We start from the raw sequence: 22,886 nt of genomic DNA, 5'->3' as shown, positions 1-22,886 counted from the left end.
CTGATCAGCGGTTCAGAAGAAGAAGTCAATTGTGTTGACGGATGCCCGGACGACGGACGCCACGGTATGGTATAAACTCACCTTGGTCCATCGGACGAGGTGAGCTAAAAATCACCCATGGCCAGGCAGTCTTTCTGTGGTCTAGATCTGCTACCTAAAGGCCCCGCATTATGACCCTGGGCATCTTACAGAATAGAATATAAACGCATTTGACCATATGATCTTGCATGTCGGTCATGCATTCATTTTAACAAAACTTGATAGCCTGTCACCTTCACATCCTTTATATCAAGACTCTAGAACTTAAAGAACATAAGTTCTCGAAACCTTGTTAACCAAAAATAACACTTTTGAACTTAGACCTTGGACAGTAAAATATCTTTGAAAATAAAGGGGGGAAAATACCACCAAGATGAACTTATAGATAGAGTAATGAAAGCGTTATTGAAATTTATTGAAACTGAGGTTAAATCTGTGCATGTGTGTGTTTGTGTGTGTGTAATTTACACAAAAAACAACAACTCCAAATGTATTTTCAATACGATTTATCAAACCATTTCTTTTTACTATCATAATACTTGATCTGAACATGCTAGTTACAATAATCACTGGTAGTCGATTGTACAATAATATATCTTATTGAAATGAGAAAACAATGAAGTGAAACAGTACACTGAAATATCAAATGTGATGCTTTTCTGTCATGTGACCACTTAGTAGCCACTATAAACACTTCCTGTAGACTTTCTAGGAAACATAAAAAAAATCAATAATTATGCTACCAACTGTCTAGTACAACACAGAAACACTTATGGCTCGACTGGAGCTTACAAAAAAATGAACGAGATTTATTTAAAACCATGGGTGAAATTATGAGTATATGGCATGAGTTAGTAGATGTGAAATGATAATAAAGGAAATAATGAATGTTAAAGCTGACATACAATGTCATAAGATAATGTGATATAGAAAGTCACAGTGAGAAAATCTGAGGGTGTGCCTGTAATCTGCCTTAGGCTTATCACAGCTTTCCGAGGACAAATGACTGTATACCTCAGTGACACCTCGGCCATAAGGGACTGCTCAGTGACACCTCGGTCACAAAGAGCTGCTCAGTGACACCTCTGTCATACAGAGCTCTTTGGTCACACCTCTGTCATACAGAGCTCCTTGGTCACATTTCAGTCATACTGAACTCTGAGCCTGTGTTTATAACACTGTGCTTAGACAACAGATCCTTGTATCACATATAATTCTTCATCATCGTCTGTCACGGTGGCGATGACGGTCCCGGTCCCGGCTTCGGTCCCGGCTACTACGGCTAGGATGTGATGTTCGCCGTAAGAAATCGTCCACATCCCTCTCATACTGTTGATGAAAAAGATATTTCTGTGAGTGCACTAGAAGTTTCCAAACTTTCCAAATGTTCTATCTTAAAGGGACATTGGGACCTATTCTACATTTTGACATGGGTAAGTTCTTACCATTTTCACTGAGGAAGCTAAACTTAAATTTCTCAAAAAAAGTTTCAGTTACAGGGGATAGGTGTGCTAATTGAGCCATGTAAAAAGTTCCAAACCTCACTGACCTGCCAATATAATCTTCAGTCATCTTTTAAGTAAAGTCTCTAGATTGTCTTGGTTACATTAAAATATGTTTATGACAAAAATAGTTGTTCTTTTCCCTCATCTAGATTTTGGGTTAGCACACGGTGTGCTTATAAGGTTGAATACAGGATTTATTTTTCATTGATATGATACACCTGATGTCAACTCGTCTACTTTATTCATATGCATTAAAGTGTAAAATGATATCAGTGCTTTAGTACAGACACTGAATCCTTTGACCACACAGTACATACCAGCTTAATAATGACGACATCGGTTTAGTAATAATGCATTTCAATTTATGCATTGCCTCTCAGTACCATGTTGGAGCCACTATCAACAGAATTCTGCCCCCTTCACTCAAAGATGCATCAAGCTAAATTCATACAGATGATCATTTTTATAAGCTACTCATCTATGTCCCAATCGGACCCCACTTCTTTGTACAAGGGAGGGGTCAGACATGTTATAAATAATGAAGAATTTGCTACATTTCTCCTATTGGGCTCTGTCCCTCAGGTCCTGAGGAATGGGGAAACAGGTAAACTCATCATTGATTAAAAATTTATCCCTCCTGAAGGCAAAGATGCTCCCGTCAAAAGTTAATCAAAATCTTTGCAGTAACGCAGCACCATGTCACAAGCTCACCAGTTCTTGGACCAGATGAAATTACCGTGTTTTGCAGAAGATATGAATAAATTTGCTTTTCCTATGTCAGTTACTGAAGACTTTACACCCTCCTTATTGGCACCTAAGGGCAACGCAAATCCGAGATTTACAAGTTTTGTAAAAGGCTATTCAATTGTTAAAGAATATCGGATCTAGTCTTACAAAGATTGTTATAAGTTTCTGCCAATCTGACTCCTTTCGGCCTCACTCTTAAAAAGCTTATAACCTACCGATCTTTTGTCTGTGACACGTGAACGTGAAGCAGCATCCTGGCTGCTGTAGTCTGGCCCTGATGGCATGAACTCTCTTCGTTGCTCATAATGGCCTGGGTATGGAGGCATTGGTTCCATGTGTCCAAATCCGGGTGGCTAAATAAAGAAAAACAACACATTAATGTATGGGAAAATAACTGGATCAGGTTTAAGTTCATTATTTCTTGACTTTCCATTTTTTTTCCAATTTTCAAGAATAACAAAAGATAACTTACAGGTGGGCCATACGGGTGATGCATGGGTGGCGGTGGTGCTCGAGCATGGGCAAACTCCCTTATATAGTCATTGTACGACTGCAACACAAAAAGATTCAACATTTCAACTTCTTTATTCCTCACTATTAGACCTGTATCTCTCAAATAATATTCAACGTTTCAACTTCTGTATTCCTCACTATTAGACCTATATCTCTCAAATGATATTCAATCAATACTGTAAGAGTCAGGCCTAGATGTTGTATTTGTCACCTTTCAAGTAGGTCATGATCAAGGTCAAATTTAATGTGCAGCTAGTATGCTCACTCCAGTCCAAATGTTATTTCTCTACAGGTAAAGCATCATGTGGTATGATTTCATCTTCTTTTGCTCATGGAATTTTCAATGTTTGCCAAAGTGTCAATTTATTTCTTTGAATAAATATTTTACCTGTAACAAGAATGACCTTACCAGGACTAATATACATATTAGATTTGCAATGCATAAAGGCACAATGCTTTGGCAAAAATTGCCTTTTGTAACAGGACAACAAATAAAGTAAGTATATCTGCAAATGACCTTTCAAAGTTCATTGTCATAAACATGAACAGGTGTCAGTAGAGCTTTTTGTTGAGATGCTTGGTTGTGCAAATAAACTAAACAACATGTACACATCGAGTGTTTTAACTTTTAGAGTGGTTAAATGTGGCCTTTGACCTTTATTCTTGACCCCCAAATTAGGCTACGAATTGAATCTGTTCAAAAGCTCATGAGATATTGTGTGCACAACCTTTTTACTTCAAAAGTGGTCAAGTGTGACCTTTCTGACCTTTTATATTGACCAATGAACACCATATGAACTAAACTTGTTAAAGGGTTAAAGCGATGTTTATGTTCACAAGGTTATGGCATACAATGTATGTATATATACACATTCAGACGGACGAACAGGCAAAGTGGCAGCTATACTCTCCTTAATAATATGGTGGGGTTATAAAAACCATAGAGTCACATGGGTCTTAATGGTGATCTGACTATAGAACACAGTGTATTAGTGTAATCCCACTGGTCAAACTGGAGATTTAAATATGTGTTGTTCTTGACAACCATGATTGTCCTTCCTTTCCTTAACATCCCAACTAATTTTCACCTCAATGACACAAAGCAAACAGAGGTTTCATATGTGGATTCAGACCCACCCGAAAAACAACATTTTGTCAGGACCATCTCAGAATCATTCTAGGTAAGTAAGACATCAATCCCACTGGTGGAACTTGAGAAGTTTAAAATGTGAAAAGTTTAGACAGTGTATGATGATGTACAAACATTTGACCTTTGGGTCAGATGATCAAATCACAAAACAAGAGGCCCATTAACGGTCACCTGAATTTTGAAATGCATACTGATATTTGATGTTTATGCTTTTAAATCAAGAATAACGCATTTGGCCGGTGTGACCTTGAAGGAAGGGCAAGGTCATTCAAATGAACAAAAATTTTGATTATGTTATCAAAGCATGCCACTGTCCCAAAAATGTGATCACAGTTACAAAAAAAAAATGTAATGTCACTTGAGAGTTTGTCTCTGGGAACTTAAAAAAAAAAGAGAAGGAAGATTCATGTAAAACTGACAGTGAGATTGGTGGCTGTCACTTAAAAGCAAAATAGAAATGTCTCGTCATATACTAAACCATCACCGGAATCTGACACCAAATCCCACTGCCCATTACCAGACACTACACTACCAAGGTCAGCTTACATTTAACTCTAGCTGAAAACTGCCATATTTTCCTATCTCACTTCATTTGTACTTTTAGCCATCCATTACAATATGTTATTGATACTTTCCAAGTTTAGAAAGAAAATTGTTGTCTCATGGTACCAGTTCCCAAAATCTGGTGGTCGGCTGAAAATCTGGTCCTTTTCTAACTGTGATGTTTCCGACTAAATCATTTTTTTGTCCGGGACATAAGGCTGATGAATGGACAGTGAGACACTGCACCACATTATAGATCACTGAGCCAAGTAAACTCACAGATTTCACGGAAAATACCTTAAAATATTTGAAACAAAGAATTTTACTATAAAATGAGTCTTATGACCAGCCGAAATCACCTCAACTGGAGGGTAGGAAGCATGCGTAGAAGCCTGACCAGTCACCTGACTGTTACTTTACCTGGGCTGGGTAATGACTTGTTGACACAGCCTGTCTAGATTTTGACTGCAAAACAAAACACTTCAATGTGCATCCAACAGACTCAAAGATTTGACCAGGGGTATACAGCCCTTCAACACCGATTTATAAACACTGTTAATTTGAACAAGTATGCTAACCCTTCCTACCAGTACCTACTGGTTTATTATAATGACCTTGTGCCCATCAACTCTTAAACACCTAATGGTGACATACGTAGCTCTGTTACTTTACACTTAAAAATTAAACTTGGTTAAGCCATTGATAAAAAGCCTTGAATTAATTACAAAATCAGTGAATTTTATATCTAACAAACTAGAAATCACAAGGTCAAGGTTGATCATTTGAACAAACTTGGTACACTTTCACCCCAGGAGCTTACTAGCCTAATATTATTGCCCTGAGCATCTTAATGATTGGGAAGTATGAACAGTACTGAAGTTGACAGACAGATGGACACTGGATGCAGCACCACGACATAAATTATAAGCTCACTTGCCCTTTAGTCGTCTGGTGAGCTAAAGAAATGACAGTCAGTTCACTATTTTACATCACATTCCACAGCATTACATAGATTTTTAATTCCAATATGGCAATTTAAGGCATTGTATTACTGTGAGGGCCAATTAGTGAAACTTAATTAGCATCAAACAAACTAAAAAGCATGAACAGTGTGAGGAATGTGCCATTACGTACCCCATTTATAAATGTATCTCGCCGTACACCTGCATAGCGAGGGCTTCTGTAGAAAAGAAAAATAACACTTAAGATACTGTAGTCAGCCTCTTCATCTAATGAGGAACTGTTCCTCTATACTGTATTTATCGAGAAATAGACCCCGTCTTCATTTCTGCAGAATCATCAATTTTAAGATAATAAGCTATAAACAGTTCACAAATAATTATATAAGCCATCCCCAAAACTTTGATACTAACTTTTTACATTTACTTTTGGGGAACGAACATATTTGAGGATAAATATAGTACTGAACTTTTTACATATAGGCAGGGGAATTATTTGAGCATAAATATGATTATTTCCCATAAAACACTGACCAATGAAAAAGAAACATAGTGAATAAAGAAAACTTATTCTAGAAGGAAGACATTTGAATTATTCTATCTTAATGAGCATTACCTTGAATTTTTTTTATATAATCATTGAAAATAATGAAGTCAAAATAAGCAAAGGGTCATGCCTACACAAGTTGTTTTTATTGTAAGTGCGATTAAGACAAATGATTTACTGACCTGTTGTCCATCCGCCGGTCCTTATACATGCCTGTAACATTACATAACTGTATTTTAGAACATTGGCCTCAAACTGACTGGCATGTATTTGTGATAGATAGATTAATTAATGGAAAATGGAAACAAAATTTCTCTGTAGGACTTAGTGATGACGACTTGAGGATTAATCTGAGATCACTTACCATTGTCACGGTCCATGTCACTTCTAAAGCGTTTCCTCCTTGGGCTATCAAACATGTCATCACGAAAACGACGCCTCCTGAAATTTTTGGGTGTTTTAAAGGAAAGTTAGCTATAGAATAATGAAGACAGAAAATTCAAGAAATATCAACAAATGAAAGAAAGTTTTGATTTTATCTTTCATATATTGTAATAACAGTATTTATATAAGATCAAGTAAAATCTCAAGTGTGTTCTGTGTTCTGAAAATAGAATGTCCACAGTGTATTATTAGGCTAAACTTGATATTCCAAAATAAATACTAAAAATACATGTGGTGTGCATTCTGTTTTTTTTTTTTTGGTCTGTGTGATGTTTGTTTTGTTATGCATTTTTCAAATAAAACAATAGTTTGTATTAACTTTTTTTATCTAATTTAAGAAAACGAAAACTCCACTTAACAGGACAGCACTGTGATTCCAATTTCATATTCTATTTTACTATACAGACTTCAACATATCATATACTATCAAAGGCATTTGTACTGTGAAATTACATCTTTATGTACAACACAGTGTTATAACACCATCATCAACTAAGACAGACTGTGAAACAGTGTAATTATAATGAAATGAATCTTCTTTCTTGGATGGTATTTTATTAAGATATATGTACATCATACATACATATAGCATACATGTACATCTGTACATGTATCTGTACTGGCCTGTTACGGGCGAGAGCCCAGCCCCGGACTGAGTGTCCAGGAGTGACTCCCTGGAAACTGACCAAATGGTACCACAATATCTAACCTTATATAGTCCTAGGTATGTGTATGATTGATTGATACATGATAACACAGAAGACGTCTGTCATACAGCCTGAGACAATATTAGATAACCATGTACAACATGTACCGTTAACATCAGATCATCTACGTCAACAGCTAAACAAAGTTGGTGCCAAAGGGCAAATATGTTTTATATAAAAGTATGTTATATAAAAGTACAGATCTAGGAATATTTTTGGATATAAAATCTGATATATATTTTTATCTAAATAAAATAATTTATTATATTTCATAATAACACCATCATCAACTAAGACTATTTAACAGTGTAATAACACCACCATATACTCAGACTATTATACAGTGTAATAACACCATCGTATACCCAGACTATTATACAGTGTTATAACACTGTACTCAAGACTGTTATACAGTGTAATAACACCATGTACTCAAGACTGTTGTACAATGTAATAACACCATGTACTCAAGACTGTTATACAATGTAATAACACCATGTACTCAATACTGTTATACAGTGTTATAACACCATGTACTCAAGACTGTTATACAATGTAATAACACCATGTACTCAAAACTGTTATAACTGTTATAACACCATGTACTCAAGACTATTATACACTGTTATAACACCATGTATTCAAGACTGTTATACAGTGTTATAACACCAAGTACTCAAGACTGTTATACAGTGTTATAACACCATGTACTCAAGACTGTTGTACAATGTAATAACACCATGTACTCAAGACTGTTATACAGTGTTATAATACCATGTACTCAAGACTGTTGTACAATGTAATAACAACATGTACTCAAGACTGTTATACAGTGTTATAACATCATGTACTCAAGACTGTTATACAGTGTTATAATACCATGTACTCAATACTGTTATACAGTGCTATAACACCATGTACTCAAGACTGTTATACAGTGTTATAATACCATGTACTCAATACTGTTATAAAGTGTAATAACACCATGTACTCAATACTGTTATAAAGTGTAATAACACCATGTACTCAAGACTGTTGTACAATGTTATAACACCATGTACTCAATACTGTTATAAAGTGTAATAACACCATGTACTCAATACTGTTATAAAGTGTAATAACACCATGTACTCAAGACTGTTGTACAATGTTATAACACCATGTACTCAATACTGTTATAAAGTGTAATAACACCATGTACTCAATACTGTTATAAAGTGTAATAACACCATGTACTCAATACTGTTTTATAAAGTGTAATAACACCATGTACTCAAGACTGTTGTACAATGTAATAACACCATGTACTCAATACTGTTATAAAGTGTTAAAACACAATGTTTGTTTGTTTGTTTTTGTTTAACGTCCTATTAACAGCCAGGGTCATTTAAGGACGTGCCAGGTTTTGGAGGTGGAGGAAAGCCGGAGTACCCAGAGAAAAACCACCAGCCTACGGTCAGTACCTTGCAACTGCCCCACGTAGGTTTCAACTCGCAACCCAGAGGTGGAGGGCTAGTGTTCAAGTGTCGGGACACCTTAACCACTCGGCCACCGCGGCCCCACATAACACAATGTACTCAATACTGTTATACAGTGTTATAACACCATGTACTCAAGACTGTTATAGTGTTATAACACCATGTACTCAAGACTGTTATACAGTGTTATAACACCATGTACTCAAGACTGTTATAGTGTTATAACACCAAGTACTCAAGACTGTTATACAGTGTTATAACACCATGTACTCAAGACTGTTATACAGTGTTATAACACCATGTACTCAAGACTGTTAAACAGTGTTTTAACAAAATGTAATCAAGACTGTTATAGTGTTATAAGTTATAACAACACCATTTTCTATTCAGACTGTTACAGTGTAATAACACCATTGTATAGTCAGACTGTTATACAGTTTAATAACACCATCACATACTCAAGACTGTTATACAGTGTTATAACAACACCATATATATACTCAAATTATTACAAAGTGTAATAATATCATCAGTTACTCAGATTATTATACGGTGTAATTGTTGTATTATAACACCATGCACTCAACTGTTATAACACAAGCATGTACTCAAGACTGTTATAACACAATGTACTCACTGTTATACAGTGTTATAACACCATGTACTCAAAACTGTTATTACACAAGCATGTACTCAAAACTGTTATACAATGTAATAACACCATGTATTCAAGACTGTTATACACTGTTATAACACCATGTACTCAAGACTGTTATAACACCATCATGTAGTCAGACTGTTTTATAATGTGTTATAACACCATCATATAATCAAGACTGTTATACACTATTGTAACACCATCACGTACTCAAGACTATTATAACACAATTTACTCAAGACTGTTATACAGTGTTATAACACCATCATGTACTCAGACTGTTATATAGTGTAATAACACCATCATATACTCAGACTGTTATACAGTGTTATAACACCATCATATACTCAGACTGTTATAGTGTTATAACACCACCATGTACTCAGACTGTTATAGTGTTATAACACCACCATATACTCAGACTTATACAGTGTTATAACACCATCATATACTCAGACTGTTATAGTGTTATAACACCACCATGTACTCAGACTGTTATATAGTGTTATAACACCATCATGTACTCAAGACTGTTATACAGTGTTATAACATCATCATGTACTCAGACTGTTATAGTGTTATAACACCACCATGTACTCAGACTGTTATATAGTGTTATAACACCATCATATACTCAGACTGTTATACAGTGTTATAACACCATCATGTACTCAAGACTGTTATACAGTGTTATAACATCATCATATACTCAGACTGTTATACAGTGTTATAACATCATCATATACTCAGACTGTTATACAGTGTTATAACACCATCATATACTCAGACTGTTATACAGTGTTATAACATCATCATGTACTCAGACTGTTATACAGTGTAATAACACCATCATACACTCAGACTGTTATATAGTGTTATAACACCATCATGTTCTCAAGACTGTTATATAGTGTTATAACACCATCATGTATTCAGACTGTTTCAGTGTAAATACACCATCATGTACTCAAGACTGTTATACAATGTTATAACATCATCATATACTCAGACTGTTATACAGTGTTATAACACCATCATGTACTCAAGACTGTTATACAGTGTTATAACACCATCATGTATTCAGACTGTGATACAGTGTAATAACACCACCATATACTCAGACTATTATACAGTGTAATAACACCATCGTATACCCAGACTATTATACAGTGTAATAACACCATCATATACTCAGACTATTATACAGTGTTATAACACCATCATGTACTCAGACTGTTATACAGTGTAATAACACCATCATATACTCAGACTGTTATACAGTGTAATAACACCATCATATACTCAGACTGTTATACAGTGTAATAACACCATCATATACTCAGACTGTTATACAGTGTTATAACATCATCATATACTCAGACTGTTATACAGTGTTATAACACCATCATATACTCAGACTGTTATACAGTGTTATAACATCATCATGTACTCAGACTGTTATACAGTGTAATAACACCATCATACACTCAGACTGTTATACAGTGTAATAACACCATCATATACTCAGACTGTTATACAGTGTTATAACACCATCATGTTCTCAAGACTGTTATATAGTGTTATAACACCATCATGTATTCAGACTGTTTCAGTGTAAATACACCATCATATACTCAGACTGTTATACAGTGTAATAACACCATCATATACTCAAGACTGTTATATAGTGTTATAACACCATCATGTTCTCAAGACTGTTATATAGTGTTATAACACCATCATGTATTCAGACTGTTTCAGTGTAAATACACCATAATATACTACACCTATTATAGGCTATAAATACCACTGTATAACACGCTACACATACCTATCAATACCACTGTATAACACACTACGCATACCTATCAATATCGCTGTATAACACACTACGCATACCTATCAATACCATTGTATAACACACTACGCATACCTATCAATACCACTGTATAACACACTACGCATACCTATCAATACCACTGTATAACACACTATACATACCTATCAATACCACTGTATAACACACTACTCATACCAATCAATACCACTGTATAACACACTACACATACCTATCAATACCACTGTATCACACACTACACATACCTATCAATACCACTATATAACACACTACACATACCTATCAATACCACTATATAACACACTACACATACCTATCAATACCACTGTATCACACACTACACATACCTATCAATACCACTATATAACACACTACACATACCTATCAATAGCACTGTATAACACACTACACATACCTATCAATAGCACTGTATAACACACTACACATACCTATCAATAGCACTGTATAACACACTACACATACCTATCAATACCACTGTATAACATACTACACATACCTATCAATACCACTGTATAACACACTACGCATACCTATAAAGAACCCTGCTTCACCGACTACACAAAGCTATCATCAACAGCCCTAGCTATTACTCTAAATTAACATACCTACAAATATTCCCATATTAGTCTACACATACCTCTAAATATTGCCCTGTATAACTGACTACACATACCTATAAACAACCCCATGTTACAGTCAACACATAAATAGCCCTGTAGTACAGTCTTTACATACCTATAAATAGCCCTCTATAACAGTGTACACATACCTTTAAAAAGCCCTCTATTACAATCCAATTAGCTATAAATAGCCCAATGTTAGTCTACACACCTATAAATAGCCCAATGTTACAGTCTATTCAAACCTATAAATAGCCCTCTATTATAGTATACACACATCTATACAAAGACCATTTTTAGAGTGTATGCATACCTATATACAGCCCCATGTTACAGTCTTCACAAACTTAATAGCCCCGTAAATGTTAGTCTAAGCATACCTGTAAATTGGCCCCATTAGTCTACACAATCCTATAAATAGCCCTGTTACAGTATAAGCATACCTTTAATAGCCCCCTATAACAGTCTTCATATACCTATATCTATACACAGCCCCTATCACAGTCTACACAAACCTATAAATAGCCCATTACAGTCCAAACATATCTCTAAATACCTTTAATGGCCCCCTATTACAGTCTACATATAATACCTATACACAGCCCCTTACAGTCTACACATACCTATAAATAGCAACGTTACAGTCTACACATACCTATAAATAGCCCCCTGTTACAGTCTACACATACCTATAAATAGCACCGTTAATCTACACATACCTATAAATAGCCCTCTATTACAGTCTACACATACCTATAAATAACCCTCTATTAATGTTTACACATACCTATAAATGGTCCTCTATTACAGTTTACACATACCTATAAATGGTCCTCTATTACAGTTTACACATACCTATAAATAGCCCTCTATTACAGTCTACACATACCTATAAATAACCCTCTATTACAGTCTACACATACCTATAAATAGCCCTCTATTAATGTTTACACATACCTATAAATAGCCCTCTATTACAGTTTACACATACCTATAAATAACCCTCTATTAATGTTTACACATACCTATAAATAGTCCTCTATTACAGTCTTCACATACCTATAAATAGCCCCCTTGTTACAGTCTACACATACCTATAAAAAGCCCCCTTGTTACAGTATACACATACCTATAAATAGCCCCCTTGTTACAGTATACAAATATCTATAAATAACCCTCTATTACTGTTTACATACCAATACAAAGACCAATTTTTTTACAGTGTACACATACCCATCAATAGCCCCTATAACAGTGTTTACATACTAATAAATAGCCCCGTTACAGTCTACACCTACCTATAAATAGCCCCCTGTTAGAGTCTACACATACCTATAAATATTCCCATATTAGTCTACACATACCTATAAATAGCCCGTTACAGTCTACACATACCTATATAAATATCCCTTTATTACAGTCTACACATACCTATATAAATATCCCTTTATTAGTCTACACATACTTTTATTACAGACTACACATACCTATAAATAACCCTCTATTAATGTTTAGACATACCTATAAATAGCCCCATGTTACAGTCTATAATACCTAGAAATATTCCCATATTACAGTGTTTACATGCTAATAAATAGCCCTGTTACAGTCTACACATACCTATAAATAGCCCCCTGTTACAGTCTACACATACCTATAAATAGCCTTCTATTAGTCTACACATACCTATAAATAGCCCCGTTACAGTCTACACATACCTATAAATAGCCCCCTGTTACAGTCTACGTACCTATATACCTATAAATAGCCCCCTGTTACAGTCTACACATACCTATAAATAGCCCCATATTATAGTCTACACATACCTATTAATAGCCCCATATTACAGTCTACACATACCTATAAATAGCCCCATATTACAGTCTACCCCTACCTATAAATAGCCCCATATTACAGTCTACACATACCTATAAATAGCCCCTGTTACAGTCTACACATACCTATAAACAACTCATTTTCAGACGACACATATCTACTGCAAATAGATTGCATGTTTCAGTGATCATTTTAGAACTGTTCATGGTGGCATTTTGCTTAGCTATGATTCCAATAAATGGAGTTTCTGTTTTATATTGTCTCCTACATTTGGATGTACAAGTGAATCATTGGGTTATCTGCTTACATTTCGGTATGCCTTAAAATTGTTAAAAACGCTATCCTTTTTACAGATATAAAATTATATATAAGCACTGTATCACATCTTTATCATGATGTACATAGGATCTTAAAAAGAGGTTTCATTTCATGTATGATTTGAAATGAGTCTTAAGAATTTTTTTCATTTTTGTGATCGGTGGTGAGCAAAAAAGGAAACTTAGATGCGAGTTTCATAAAATATCATAGTTGCTTTTATCACACAAATTAGAAAACTTAAATAAAACGAGTATGAGTTGTAAAGAATGCTACATTGAAAAAGCCAAATGGAGTAACAAAGTGCAAGTGATGAGTTTGCACGAGTTCAGCTTATAAGCAGTTACATTTGCACTATTTGGTATTTACAAAACATGGTTTCTGACACTTTTTATTTTCGTAATTATGAGAAAGTCTTGCATGTTGTTTGACGACACATCTTTAGAAAATATGCCTGATAATAATTTCCATTAATTTTACCAATGATTTTTACAGTTATAGTCACTTTAAATAAAAATATATTGGACAAAATCCAACGGAGACAGCCATTTTTTTGGCCATTCAAAATTCATGATGTCATGTCATCATCCACACCATGACGTCATAAATCGATTTCTGACTGGTACAGCTAGCGCTAATGAAAAATGCTCTATTATACACTACAAAGTCTATATTATCACCTGGTATAAATTCTTACTTGATATAAACACTATCATTATGTATTCTCACATACAAACACTGTATCATCACATATTCTCATATACAAACACAATATCATATTGTATTCTCACAAACAAACAATGTATCATATTGTATTCTCACATACAAACACTGTATCATATTGTATTCTCACATACAAACACTATCATTACATATTCTCACATACAAACACTGTATCATTACATATTCTCACATATACAAACACCATATCATATTGTATTCTCACATACAAACACTGTATCAAATTGTATTCTCACATTCAAACACCCTATCATTACATATTCTCAAAAACACCATATCATAATTATGTATTCTCACATACAAACACCATATATATCATTATGTATTCTCACATACAAACACTGTATTATTACATATTCTCACATACAAACACCATATCATATTGTATTCTCACATACAAACACTGTATCATTACATATTCTCACATACAAACACCATATCATATTGTATTCTCACATACAAACACTGTATCATTACATATTCTCACATACAAACACAATATCATATTGTATTCTCACATACAAACACTGTCATATTGTATTCTCACATTCAAACACCCTATCATTACATATTCTCACATACAAACACTGTATCATTATGTATTCTCACATACAAACACTATATCATTACATATTCTCACATACAAACACTATATCATTACATATTCTCACATACAAACACTGTATCATATTGTATTCTCACATGCAAACATTATCATTATGTATTCTCACATACAAACACTATCATATTGTATTCTCACATTCAAACACCCTATCATTACATATTCTCACATAAAAACACCATATCATTATGTATTCTCACATACTAACACTATATCATTACTTATTTTCATTCATTATGTATTTTCATATATAAACTCTTTATCATCATGAAATTTGATACATAAACTCATTATGAATCATGATATATTTATAGACACTATATATCATAATGTAGTTAAAGTGTAAACCATTGTGTGTATTCTTTCTTCTGTCTGAGAAGGTAATTAATCAGTCAAATTGGCAGTAATGGAGCAGCTCCAATGTGGATTGCATTAACAGATTTTACACACAAACTTGCAACCCTTTTAACCGTTTAATTTGACAGAAGATATTAGAAGATCTTACACGAGTGGTTAATTAAGTCCATGCAACTTATTTGTTTGAGTACTATAGCTACTTCAATAAATTGATATGCCACAAGTCTTAAGACAAGCGAGTATAAGAACAAAAAATTGCCAAAGAAATTGGCATTTGGTTCAGCATCTTGTACATAAAACTTTTGCATCTTTTACGTAGAAGATAATCCATTGTTTTATAGCTTAGTGTCCCAAATACACTGCCCTATAGTGAGAAGTCGGATTTTATTATAAAAAGTTTGTTATTTCAGCATGCATGCATTATACTGACAGTATTTTACTATTACGAGGCGTGAATGATTTTGGATTTTGCTCCATTACCAGGCAGACGGTCACGAGACAATTTACATACATGTCAGTCAGAAGAGCTTCATTATGGAAACTCATTAAACACTTTATCATTATCAGTAGATGAATCGCAACACATGTGAACTTCGCAGGACGTTGGTTCCTTGAGAATCTCTGCAAGTGGAGATTTTTCTCTTCTGCTTTCTAAACATGTCACCACTGTGTATGTGAAGACTTTTTCCTTTCTGTGACACTTAACTGGTATATGTAAACACTCTTTCACTGTTTATGTAAACATTTTACCTTAATATGTACCAAAACTTTACAACAGTGTCTGTAATTACTAACATTACATATGTAAAAACTTAAAGAGTGATCAGAATTCTGTTTACCCATCAATAAACCAATGCATTATAAATCCTTCTATATTCCGAGTATACATCACACGTTAGTGCACTTTACATACTCAGATTCTAAGTTTGGAATCACAGAGCTACCTATTTCGTGGAAACTACTCAAATTTCATGATGAAGGTTTGTGATTAGAACTGGTTACATGTGGCTGGACGTAACATAATATTATACTCATTATGTTGGAAGTAATATATATATAAGTTGAGTTAAAAAAAATATATATATACAAATGTATATAAATTAAGTAAAAAAAAATATGAATGAAATTGAACTTGAGTAAATTAGACAATGATTATTACTTTGTTGCTGTTCCTAGAAGCTATTCATTAAAAGTGTTTTCATGTTTTTTTTATCTAACATTTATTTTTTTATTTAACATTTAAAGTGTTTTCGTGTTTTTTTATTGAACATTTAGGTGACAACAAAAAATTGCCACAGTTTCTGTTGAAATAATGCATGACATACCGTCAATTGTTGTCTACGCCAGGTTACAAGTCCGCAACTTCTAAGTCACACAAATATTGTTCGTTTTAACATAGGCTAATGTAAGTTGGCCACGGGGAGTAAAATGTCCCAATATACAGGGTTCCACACATACAAACATCAATACAACTACAGGTCTCTGATAGGAGAGAATGAAAGTCCCACTAGTAGAACAGTAGGTGTGGAAATGTTCATTCACTCGAACACTGTTGACATTAGCATCCTCCCCACCATCAGTCACATAACAGTTCACATTGAACACTACTCTGATCAGTGGTAAGTGGTGAGGGGATAACTAACTTGTTAGATATTTCATGGGTGCAGAAGCAGGATCCTTGGTTTAAAAATTATGGCTAAAAACAGACCAGCATGCTTTTAAGGCATCAAGTCATGTGTAAGAATCAAGATTTCAAGATAGTCCATGGAAGATGATAAAATTAGTCCATTTTAACACTTGCCAAAGATTCCATTGTTTTCACAAAGACAACAATAGTGAAGATGTTGAGAATAGGTTGGCCTGCTACATCAATCCACTTCATACTGGTTGGTACTGGCCAGAACAGATAGTAAAGATGGGCAAATCTGCTCCACTTATTACTTATTTAAGTCCATTAGTTAACCTGGTCTGGTTTAAGCTAAATATCTGTCCAATTTTACTAATGTATTCCATTCCCATTTTTTTGTAGAGAAAATGAAAATGAAAAAAGTTCTTTGAATCAGCATTAATGGAATCTTCACAGTAGAAGGAAATGTCCATGTTTGGCAATTCCCATAATTTTAGATACTTTTACCTGAAATGATCTTCAAAAACGGTCAGCAAATATGTATCCCATCAAGAATGCTTTCACCATATACTTACCATAGCACACTACACCTACCATAACACTGGTATCTTTTTCACACCCTAAGGTGCTTATAAGATTTTTTTTTTTTTTTTTAAACAATATTAATTTTGACACGATCTGACTTGAGGGAGTTGCCGATTGTTCATGAAGTAGCCATGAGTGACTACTCGTTCAATACCTGGACCCCCACAGAGCTTTAGGTCACACCTCTGGGGTCACTAGAAAACAAGCATCCAAACGTGAAGAAACTTAACCTATTAAAGTCCCCTCTCCTTCCTCCTGATGCTCCTCCTCTAAAAGGTTCTCTACGGCGGTGATCAATTACGCGTGAACGAGATCCGTGTCGCGATTTCTTTGCTTTGCGAACAATTGCACTCAGATCCACATTATTGTCGGAAGGAAACATCTTGCACACAGTTTCTCCACAGCGTGCCTCAATTTCCTGCAAAAAATTGTCATGTGTGCATTAAATAGATGTGTTGTTGTTTTTTTTACTTTTTAACTTCAATGAAATTTGTATGTTTGCTGGGTTTATCTCCCCTGTGAACAGTATGAGTCATTTTGAGGAGAGGTCTCCTTCTAGTAGTTGGCGACTACCTCACTAAACAACATACAGTAGGTCTATTGTATGTCATCCAGAGCAACCAGGGTCAAGTGGCTGGCCCAAGGACACAACCAAAACAGCTCTGACCGGCTTGGTCCTCAGCTTCCTGAGAAACACAAGCTGACATGGGCAGGAAGGGTTGAACCACGCACCTTGGATCTACACCTGAGGATACATGGCCAACGCAAAAATGCAAGGCCAAGAACTATACATATATCTATATACTTCATGACTAATCTGTTCAGCTTGTGGAGGTTTTAGGCAGTGCCCTGTTACACTGTTATGGAGAGAAACACAAATCAATAGATGGTTGTAAGATAATATCAATATATCAAGTTCTTGCATCTCATTGTGGTGTTTTCAGCTTTTAACAGGCTTTATCAGAGATTACAATGAAATCTAATATCAATCATTGCACATATATTGATCAATCTGATTGCCAGAGAGTCTAAGCAATACAAAATTCAATGAAGCAATTTACCAGATATTAAAAGTATTACTTAAATGAGGCAGTTTTCCTATAACATGTGGGCCATTAATTATCAACACTTTACATACCTGTCCATCACGACCAATTTTGACTGGTTTGTTGTCATTCCAAGAGTTATGAAGATGGCTGGTTTTGGTGAAGGATAACTCTCGTCTAAATAAGGTTGCAAAAGAAAAAACAGAATAAATCAAAGTACTGAAAGTACTGAAGACACAAACGAAAACAAATTATTTTAACTGCTTCTGTTTAGTGGGGACATGGTCAACTTTGTATGGAACATCACCAATACCTGATTAGGACTAGGACAAAATATTGGCAAGAAAAGAAATTCATATCTACTTTTGATTGCAAGTGCGTCTTGGCAGCTAATTGTCAGAATAGGTACTCGGGTAATCTTATTTGACATCTTCAATGGGTTAATGTATACGTAGTTGTAGATGTAATATGAAGGTCCTAGATTACCTGTAAAATTAATGAGGCCTTTCTTTTCAAACTTTTGAGGATCCCATGCCTATAAGCGCTTCACAAATTATCATTATCATTAGCATTTGAAAAAATATTTATACATTTGATGTAGCGCCCCATCTAGCTACCAGCTTTTAGATAAGAGAGAGCTCAGGTTAAAAACATTTGTGTGATTGTTTTAGGATTTTATCGTGTGTGTGAGCCCTGGTTTGAATGATGTTATTTCAAGGTTTTGAATGATATTTTGTGGCAGATTGTTCTATCCCTTCAGTACCTTCTGTAAAATAGCGATAACAAACTTCAATTGTCAAAATACAATATGGCTGCCTGTCGGCCATGTTGTTTTCCGATTAGTCTCAAAATGCAATATCCATAACTAGGCACCGAGGGGAGCCTACATATAAAATTTGAGAAAGATCCCTTCAGCACTTTCTGAGAAATAGTGATAACAAACTTCAATTGTCCAAATCCAAGATGGCTGCCTGTCGGCCATATTGTTTTCCGATTGGTCTCAAAATGCAATATGCATTACTAATGTAAGCACCAAGAGGAACCTACATATGAAATTTGAGAAAGATCAATTCAGTGCTTTCTGAGAAATAGCAATAACAAACTTCAATTGTCAAAACCTAAGATGGCTGCCTGTCGGCCATATTGTTCTCCGATTGGTCTCAAAATGCAATATGCATAACCACCCACCAAGGGGAACCTACATATCAAATTTGAGAAAGATCCCTTCAGCACTTTTTGAGAAATATCGATAACAAACTTCCATTGTCCAAATCCAAGATGGCTGCCTGTCGGCCATGTTGTTTTCCGATCAGTCTCAAAACGCAATATGCATAACTAGGCACCGAGGGGAACCTACTTTTGAAATTTGAAAAAGATCCCGTCAACACTTTCTGAGAAATAGTGATAACAAACTTCAATTGACAAAATCCAAGATGGCTGCCTGTCGGCCTTATTGTTTTCCGATTGGTCTCAAAATGCAATATGCATAACTAATGTTAGCACCAAGAGGAACCTACATATGAAATTTGAGAAAGATCAATTCAGTGCTTTCTGAGAAATAGCAATAACAAACTTCAATTGTCAAAACCTAAAATGGCTGCCTGTCGGCCATATTGTTTTCCGATTGGTCTCAAAATGCAATATGCATAACTAGAAACCAAGAGAAACCTATGAAATTTTAGAAGATCCCTTCAGTACTTTGAGAAATAGCGTTAACAAGAATTGTTTACAGATGGAGGGACGGACGGACCAGTGACGCAGGGCGATTTGAATAGCCCACCATCTGATGATGGTGGGTTAAAAACACCTGGGTCTGATAAACAGACTCTGGAGGCATAGAATGCGGACGTAGACAGGGCAGGGTATACCATCACGACAGGCACATTAAACTAAGCACTATATTCAAAACTTAGAATTACATGCTCATATCAGCTCAGACTTGAGACAGTTTCTTAATCGCTCATTAGAGTGAACATGATTTTCATATAGCACTCTACGTTATATGTTTACACTCCATACTGTGTAGCTAAAAATAATCTATACAACAAAAACACATTCATTCACATGTACAGTTCAAATCAATTTGAAGTGGAATTTTGTTTTTCACTTATGTACATTGCATCAAATATTCTCCGCAATAGTATATGTACCATATACATAACTGTAACTGCATGATACATATATATATGTATGTATGGTATATATATCATGTTAATTAATGTTAGTGAGATGTGAATGTAGCTATATGTATTGATATCATCGATTTCAAAATCAGAGTTTTTTTTTTTAATCTGCAGCATCTGTCAGATGAAAATGTAGTTCGAATGCCCAAACTGGATGAACTGTACATGTAGTAGCATTCTTCAAAGTCCATTATGAATGCTTTTCATACAAATGTATTTCTTTCAATTGTTCATGTGTTTAAATTATTAGAACACTGAAGTAATTTTTATTTTCATAAAAATGGAAGTACTGCTTATCTTTAAAACTAAATTGGATATTGATAAGATAAATTTGCCAAAATGTTAAAAATCAAACCTTATTAAGTAGAATCTAAACAGTTGTAAATGGCTAAGCCCACTATTCTTAACAACAAAATTACTTATTTTGATTCTCTGTCAAATATAATCAGGTTACTTGAAGACTTTGTCGGAAAAGTTAACACATATATACATTATTAATAGTTGCTTTAATTAAATTAATCTGAATTTGAACATTAAACCGACTTAACAATTTAAATGAAAAAAATGTGTTTTCACCATTTACCATAATTGACAAGAAGAAAATAATTATTTAACTCAACCTATGATATAGTATGTAACAGCCATCAAGACAATACTATTATCTTTAGTCATGCCAAGTTATTTCACAATAGGATATATGCACAACACAAAAAAGTTTTACAATTTTTTGTTGTTTAGAAGAATAATGAACTTAGTAATTTTTGCTGTTCTTCTCAAATAATATGTACTAGTGTTGTAAAGAAAAAAAGATTAAATAATAATAATAAATCTAAGTTAGAATAAATTATTTGCATTGATTTATCAATACTATACTGTGCATTAGTTTAAAGGTTAATTTAATTCAGAAGCTGAAATGATTTCAGACAGAAAAAACCGCAGATGTAGGAATATAACATTTCCACTGCCTTTAAATATTTCTGGTTAAATTTAGCAATCAGTACATTTCCATGAAAAATGGTGTTTTCTAAAGAGTTACTGCCCTTTAACCGTCCCTGAAGCGTTCAAAACTCCACCAAACATAATAAAGGTCTATGTAGATGTACATCGTAGACCCCTTTCTTTTTTTATAATATGCTTCGACTGTTATGTAATATTTCAAATGATAATGATAGATCATTTTCTATTTTTTTTTAAACCATCACGAATATTAGAAAAAAAGAATCAGTCGCTATAATTAGAGATGAAATTTTCAGTGACGTCTACATCTGCATGCAGACAGCCACGTTAATGCGGTACGCGTTCTGTAAACGAAAAACTTCATGTGCATTACGTAGGATATAATCAATAGATCCGAAGTCAATATTAATATTCACAAGTCCATTTGACATTTCGAAACCCTATTCAGTGAGAATTTATTTAACTTTTTATTTGCAAACATGCGTATGGTACTCGACTGCCGTTGTTGTGATATTGTCATGATGAATAGACAACTTTTTTTCTTTCGTAAAAAAACATCTATATAATCTAACCATCTGCAGACTACATCAATCACATGCAAGTTAATATTTCAGTGAGAAAATGACATTCAAAGTTGGGTTTGATCACCTACTCTTTCTTTTATTATTGTTTACATTACTGAAAGATGGCGGACAAAATCGGATGCTGGATGAGTGATTTTTCAATGTACAAAATAACAACGATATTCCGACGAAACTTTATCAATATTATAACCCATTCAGGAACATGCCACCAAAGAAAAAAAACCACATAGATGTCGATGATGAA

General features: G+C 34.4%; 1 protein-coding gene across 2 annotated transcripts in view; it reads right to left on the bottom strand.

Annotated features, from left to right (window-relative positions):
* Positions 1-528: 528 nt before the first annotated feature.
* LOC117326193 (YTH domain-containing protein 1-like) overlaps positions 529-22,886 on the bottom strand; it is a 35,564-nt gene continuing 13,206 nt past the window's right edge. The window contains exons 10-18 of one of the 2 annotated variants that reach the window (XM_033882840.1): positions 19,011-19,095; positions 18,103-18,290; positions 6,368-6,444; positions 6,186-6,216; positions 5,632-5,677; positions 4,918-4,962; positions 2,764-2,841; positions 2,507-2,644; positions 529-1,368 (exon numbers count right to left, since the gene is read on the bottom strand). In XM_033882840.1, coding sequence (XP_033738731.1) covers positions 1,261-1,368; positions 2,507-2,644; positions 2,764-2,841; positions 4,918-4,962; positions 5,632-5,677; positions 6,186-6,216; positions 6,368-6,444; positions 18,103-18,290; positions 19,011-19,095 — 796 coding nt within the window. In that variant the 3' untranslated portion in view covers positions 529-1,260. The remainder of the gene's footprint in view (positions 1,369-2,506; positions 2,645-2,763; positions 2,842-4,917; positions 4,963-5,631; positions 5,678-6,185; positions 6,217-6,367; positions 6,445-18,102; positions 18,291-19,010; positions 19,096-22,886) is intronic. The other variant, XM_033882841.1, reaches the window with a different exon arrangement.

This window comes from Pecten maximus, chromosome 4 (assembly GCF_902652985.1).
Source record: "Pecten maximus chromosome 4, xPecMax1.1, whole genome shotgun sequence".
In the NCBI taxonomy this organism is placed as follows: Eukaryota; Metazoa; Mollusca; class Bivalvia; order Pectinida; family Pectinidae; genus Pecten; species Pecten maximus.
This window is presented reverse-complemented; position numbering and strand designations above follow the sequence as displayed.